Source organism: Athene cunicularia, assembly GCF_003259725.1.
Source record: "Athene cunicularia isolate RWA chromosome 5 unlocalized genomic scaffold, athCun1 chr5_part2, whole genome shotgun sequence".
Lineage (NCBI taxonomy): Eukaryota > Metazoa > Chordata > Aves > Strigiformes > Strigidae > Athene > Athene cunicularia.
Genome location: NW_020799102.1, coordinates 1,960,663 through 1,967,932, shown reverse-complemented (window position 1 = coordinate 1,967,932; position 7,270 = coordinate 1,960,663). Strand labels below are relative to the sequence as shown.

At 38.8% G+C, this 7,270-nt stretch overlaps 1 protein-coding gene across 2 annotated transcripts in view; it reads right to left on the bottom strand.

The window, feature by feature from the left end:
• Nucleotides 1-3,535: 3,535 nt before the first annotated feature.
• DENND5A (DENN domain containing 5A) overlaps nt 3,536-7,270 on the bottom strand; it is a 48,145-nt gene continuing 44,410 nt past the window's right edge. For both annotated transcript variants that reach the window (XM_026850223.1, XM_026850222.1), the window contains exon 22: nt 3,536-6,895. In XM_026850223.1, the coding sequence (XP_026706024.1) occupies nt 6,712-6,895 (184 nt within the window). In that variant the 3' untranslated portion in view covers nt 3,536-6,711. The remainder of the gene's footprint in view (nt 6,896-7,270) is intronic.

Sequence of the window (7,270 nt, the reverse complement as noted above, 5' to 3'; positions counted from 1 at the left end):
CTTTTGCACTTACACTTCCCATCTGAGTTTCCAAGGGTCTTCCAAGATACCAAATAGGCTGTTGAGTTCTATGTACGGTAACACATCCTCAGTAATCAGCACTCAGTTTTACAATTTATCACTGGCTTTCCTTGGGAGCAGGACCTGTTGATCTCAGATAGGAAATCTGGGGTTCCTCCAGTCACAAGGAGTCTAAAAGACCCTCTCATGCAATTTATACTCCTTTTCTAAGTCTTTTTATGCCACTGGTAGAAAAACTTCACTGAAATAAACATCAGATCCATCAGTAATATTTTAAATGTTGTAGGATCTGATTCTTAAAATGCCACTGTCACTGAAATGAAGAACAGCTGCTGTTCACTGCAGGGCTAAATACAGTTTGCTCTATTAATGAACATACATCTTTGAGTTCATAGGGAAAAAGAAGACTTTTTGCTACGTAAAATAATTTATAAAGACTTGCCTGGTGAAGCTCTCTGACATTTGTATTTCTCTGTGAGAACCTTTCAAGTCATCACTATGACAAATCATAACACAAGTACATTTCTAGACCCACGAGCTTGGACCAGTTTGTCAGTAATCATTGCCTAGCACACAAATTCTTCTCTTCAACATTAATGAGCATCACCTTCTATAAAACCACCTCAGATCTGACATTTGGAAAGTACTGTCAACCCACCAGTTGCGCAAAACACTCTGCTCACCAAGGCCCCTCTTCTTTTTGTTCTGTCCACTTCCAGGAAGTCTGAAAGATTCGATGCCACCTGTGATGAAGTGAATGTGTTTCCGAAGCTGCGCTTACCTCACAGCTCCATCCAGGCCTGCCCCACATCCATCCCCGTGGCACCCTGCAGAGGAATCAGAAGCAGCGGGTCTTACAAGTCCAGGGAACCGAGATGATCTCAGTTCCAAGAGCAGCAGGTTTGGCATCTCCCAGCAGCGCAGCACACCGGGCAGCAGGTACTGAGTTCACAGCTGCACCCCCTTAGCCCTGCCCAAGGCTCAGGCCACTCGCACCACCTCATCAGAGCATGGGGCAGGCTGTGCTCACCCTCTCAGCATCTCCCCCAGTGAGCCCATGAGATGATACCATTAGTTGTTAGTAGTGCAGAATCACCGTCACCTCAGGTAGACGGATGTGGTTCCCCCAGGAGAGATCTTAACTTTTTTTTATTTTGCTTTACTTAAAAAAGAAAAAAATAAAAAGGACTCCACCACACACCAGGGCGTATGTAGGGGGAGAAACAAAGAGAGGTAAAGAAAGCAGAGCTACCTCCAAATAATGATCAAATGCCTTCCCTTTCACATTTTCCCCAATTGTATAAAACATCCAAAGATGATCTCATGCAGGCTGATGCAGAGTGAACCCCACCTACTTCAGAACAGCCATAACTTAAACCACTGTTCCCAGGCTGAGAAAATTACCTTCTGTGTTTGTCAGCTTCAAAACAGATATTTGTCAAAGCAGAAGTTAGCCATTGTTAACATGCAGGTCAGAAGAATAAACAAGTCTCTTCGGCTATAACTGACAAAAGAGAGGGCAGCTCCCTAAAAAGACAGGAAAAATAGTGCACCTGAAGGATGAGCTCTTCTTTGAAGACACTGGGCTACAAAGGAATGACACAAACCATACAACATGGGGGAAGTGGCATTCAGCCTTCTTACCTGTTCCTGTCACTGCACATGGGGAGAAACCGCAGAATCAGTGACAGGTTGGAAAGGACCTCTGGAGGTCACCTTGTCCAACCCCCCTGCTCACGCAGGGATGTCCTGGAGAGTGCATGTTGGATGCAGCAGGAGATGAAAACAAGTAAAACTGACTTGATCTTCCTGCTTCTCACACAACTGACATATAAAAACTTTCAGAACACAGGCAACAGAAAAGTTACAAAAGCATAACCACAAATGAGTTGCACTCACATTTGTTTACTACTCCGCTCAAATCTAAAAACTAGATTTGATATACAGCAAGGCAGGCAGAACCAGTTTCAAGGTGAGATAAGCAGAGCAGTATCTAATGAACCACTACATAGGGCTCCACTACACTGGAACAAATCATTCAAAAAGTGACTGAATGGAGAGGGAAGGAACAATACTTTTGCCTCTGTGCCAGTACAATGCCTTCACCCAGTAATTCCCCCTGTGGGACTATCTGTTAAGTTAGATCTCACCCTGGGCAGAGATGGAATTAAAAAAGTAGGAAACGGGCATTGTAGGCAATAATGCTTGGGCACACGTGTGCCACAGATGTCAGAACCTCGGAGATTGAGGACAGTGCTACTTTCTCACTTAACCTTGTTTTTAAGTATTTGTATTTGAAGGTAGTTACATTTCCAATAATTCCTGCTTTTCTGTATGGAATGACTAATTGTATTTTTCAGAACATAAAATTTGGAGACCTCCACCAAATTTGGTTATTAGGATCAAAAGTCATTCTAAGGCAGGAAAAAAGCTAATATAAATAGCAGCATATATGGGTGTGTGTACTTACATACACTTTCCAAGATCTGCATTAGTCCCTTTGCCTTTCTGTTCTCCCCATTCCCTGATTATTGAGTAGGCATCTCTTCCACTGACGGCAGCCTGACCAACAACAGTCTCTTGCGAGAAGGCTACAAAAACTGCAAGGTACAAAACTGCACAAAAAATGTCCCCTGAAATCAGACACTAAAATGCCATACATACCTGCAGTCAGGCCAAGAAGAAAAGATGATTAGCCAAATTATAGTAAGGGGCTTTTGAAAATAGCACATTAATGCTATTTTTCATGTTAGAAGACAAATTTTATTGCAATTCAGCAAATGACCTACACCTGTAAAACTTTTGTATATCCAATTCACATTTAATGTCCAATGGATTAAAATGTCACAGAAAAATAAAAAAGGAAAACAGTACCCGGTTTTGTCATTATAATGTGAACTTCAATGTCCACCCTTAAAAAACCAAGCCAGTGATTTCCCCATGTAGTAAAATATATAGTTTATAAGGTATTGATGTTTTATCTTAGTTTAACAGCCAATCTCTAGGTATAAAGAACTACAAAGATGTGAAGTACGTGTACAATATCTTCAAGTATTTTCAAGTATCCTATAGTATCTTGCACTACGAACAAAAATCATTTGACAATATACAGAAAAAGTTAACTCTGAATAGTTTCACTGCAGAAATCTTAACATATTCATGAATTCAAAACACATCAAAAATACAGATCATTCAGCTAGTAGGTCCCATTTGAACAAATTCAAAAATACTCTTCAGAATGGAAAAAGTTGTGGAATAGTCTTCAGTTCACAAATATGTTTTCAGCTACAGAATGCCAGATGATTAAGTTTGTGGCAGGTAAAGACTTTTTTTTTGTATAAACTTATCATCATAGTATTTCATTACATTTAAATCAAGTTTTTATTAATTTGCGTTTTCTTTTTCTATAAAGTATCATTGTATCAACTCTGACAGCATTAATCAAAGAAGCATAAACAGTTGGTAGGCGAGACGGTTTTTTCCCTAAAAACACGTATCAGCCTGTAAACATGTCTGGCCAATTTAGCACTACATATTCAATGCATTATAAACTAGTTATATTTCATCATTATATTTCTCTGTACAGAATGCATGTGTGCTGTTAAAAAACCCCTATCTTTTCCCATTAACTGTTACCAAAAAAAGAACAAAAACCAAAAAAGCATAGCCACGTTAACCTGCACCTACCAAACCTGCTCCCTTATTTTAGAAAAGTAACAGGAAAAAAAGGTTACAATTGCATTATTCTATAGCTCATTTTTGAACAAAAAATGCAATACAAGTTTTTAAAAAGGGAGATGGATTTTACAAAGCTCTATTAAAGAGTAAAAGATGCTGACTACACCACTTGTTCTTATACAGAGCCATCCAGGTCAGCAGAATGACACGGAAGGAGCAAATGCTGGATCCTAACGTTATTCTGTGGGACTGACACTAGCTACATCAATGATGCTAGGTCAGTTTGTGGTAAACATTGAACAGTGGTAGAGATTATGGCTGTTACCACAGACTGAACTGTTCTTAGATATGCCAGCCAACTCTCTTCCCAAAACCCTAGCACAGGCTACCACAGAGCTGTATTTAATACCTCAGTCTTCCTTGGCTGCCTCCGGATTCAACAAAACCATTTTTTTCTGCTGCATTTCAGAACCTTCTACTGGTCCTTCAGTGGAGCAAATCATTCCAGACTTGCAAATCCACAGCAAAAAAGTGTTTGAATCCTGATAGGAGTAAGCACAGACCCCCTGTGAGAGAAGGAAGAAGGGTCTATCACAAAGCGGTCTTTCCTGTGAAAATAACGTTAACTGAGGAGCTGGGAAGATGACCTCTGCACCTTCTGTTTGCATCTGGACAGCGAGCACACAGGGTGCTGTCACTGATGGACATCTTCATGTGCCACCAGCCAAAGCAGCCACCACTTGGGAACCAGCAGATGCCAGCCTATGTCCATCGCAGGGATCACTGTCATTATCAGGCCAGAAAGATCCACACCAAAGCAAGCCATTAACCAATGGTATCATGCTCCACTATGTGAACTTGGGTAAAGAAAAAAACCCAAAAGAACCTTAATTCAGGGTTAATTACCTCATACAAGGTAAAATTAATCCATACTTAATACTATGAGATATGGTTTTAACAGGATCAACTGATCCGTTAAAGTCAAAATAATTAATCCAACTCTCCTTTCTTATATAGACATATTCCCTGTGAAATACACGGGCCTCACAAAGTCATCTTAAATACAGCCAAAAACACTGTAAAATTTTTTTTTTCTACTATTAATACAAAAACAAGTTATTTGGGGCAAGTGTATGAAGATTATCCCAACATATTAAGTTGAATACATTAAATTCTTAGAATAAAGTACATCTACTTTATCTTTTCCCTTCCAGAGAAACAAAACAGCAAAACCAAACCTGCACACACAAAACACTTCTGTGAAATGCTCCTGTAAGATCCAGACTGTGAAAGAAAGTTCACACCCAGCATGAGGCATGGCTTGGACACTGCCCTTGCATCTTTCTAATGCTATAGTGAAATCAAAAAAGAATCTTGCTCTGATAGTAGTGACAAAGGAACTTCTCAGTTTAATAATGAAATAAATAGGACAAAAGTAAAAATAGTCAAAAATTTAATATATATGCTATACTTATAAATTATGGAAATAAAACTATCACAAGATATGACTAAGCTGCAGATAAAGAAAAGGTGCTACAACATTGTATGAACTGAAAAACTTGGACTCTGCTTCTCAAAAGAGAGACAATACTGAGATAAGTTTATACAGTGGAGACCTCTTAAATACATAGGCCTGAATTTCTGTACAGTAATTTGTGACGCTGATAAATCAGCCTGTTCTTAAGTCACATACTCACTTCAAAGAGGTTTTTATCAGAGTATTCAAATGAACAGAGATGCCTTTAGGCATCTGCCAAGTTCCAGATCTCCAATAAATGAAGCTTTCAAAACGTTTGTGTTTTACTGTAAAAGTGGACTAAAGCTTTCTCTACTAAAAACAAAAGCATCCCAAATGAAGCAGACTGTGACAATAGGACCAAAGGCATATTCATTCAAGAGGAAAAGAAAAAACCTTACTACTCACTGTCTTTTCAGAAAAATTATGAAATCCTTATTATCTGTTAGTAAGGTATACCATTATTATTTCATGGGGGCACAAACATCTTTATTTAGTCATCTGGCATTTGGGGAACTCATGTCCCTCTTTATTAGCGGTTAAGAGAATTACCAGCAGCAACCATATAGCAAACTTCAAAAGGCTGGTTCAAGTGGAAACATTTTTGTGTTATGAACAATTATTCCAGGTTTTTCATTTAAGTGGGCTGCACTGTAAATTCTGAATTGCAACATTATACAGCCAGTTGTATCATAGAAGATTTTTTAAAAGACAAAACTTACAAAACACAATGATAGGTTAAATAAATAAAAAACATCAGTTAAAAAACACGCTTAATTTCTTCTGTGCAATTACGTACCAATATGAAAAATATTACTTTGATCTCTGCACATTTCACGGTTCAGTCTCCTGGATTTCACTAAAAATAATACTGACAACAAAAATAAAGGAAAAAACGACTTGTTGACAAATCAGTGCTTTGGAGTTATTAAAAAAAAAAAAAAGCACACATCAGATTTGTAGTTCCCTTGCAGCAAAACATGATTGAATACGTTAAAAATCAAACATTGGTAATAATGTTAATATATAAAATATTAGTTTAAAAACTATAGAATGACCTTCTCAGCAGAAATGGAGTGTATACATTGGGGTCTATGACATACAGCATATCTGACGGCAAGTTCACAGAATGCTGAAAGGCTCACTGCACATTTTCTATGGCAAGGAAATACTGCAGCTTTAAAATAAGCTGCACAATACTCATCTCTATCTCTTTCACATGAAAGTGTGTAAAAAGCAAATCAGCAAATAAACTCTAAAATAGATTTATACCAAAATCCTCTTTTTTACATTGAGTTTACAGCTTCCATCCATTTGCCTGTACTATTTTTGGAGTTTCCTTCAAGAAAAGTCAAAGTTGCATTTTAGGGCCATGAACAAGTTCACGATACAATGTACTGGCAGACAGAACATTTTGCATACTAATGAGATTCACTTCTTGTTGCCTTTTTTTTTGTTTTTTAAAAAAAAGATAGTTTTTCCTGTGGGACAAGAGGTCAAATATCGATTCCTTTGACAAGAGATGCCTCCAGCGTAATGTTGAACTCCTGTAAGGTCTGCAGCACTCGAATCAAAGAATTCACAAGAGTATGATCCTTAATCAGTGCTATGTCTTCATACATCTGGGCTGTAATCGGGCAGTCTGCAAGCAGGGCGATCCAGTGATGCAAAAGGTGGTCTCTGACAAAGTGGCAATTTGCAATTTGGAAATAAAAATAAATCCAAGTTAATTTCTCATTTTCACTGACGTGAGTTTTATTCTTTGCCTTCTAAACAGACCTACCATCTTCTCTGCATATTTTTAAGACAGGGAAGGGGGAGTAACTGTCTGTGGAACTTGTTTAAGTAGGAAGCATCAGTGAGACACACATTTCTAGGCTTTCCACCCCCCACATCAAAAGATATGGTTCCCAGAAGGCCTGGGAGTCCCAAGGAGGCCCGAAGTCGCTAGCCTGCTCCACTGCCTTTGTGGTCCCAGCTTCCCTCCTACCCGCCTCCTACAGTGAGTAGGTGGAGGGTGGGGAATTCACCCAGCTATTAACTGGAGAGGCCTCA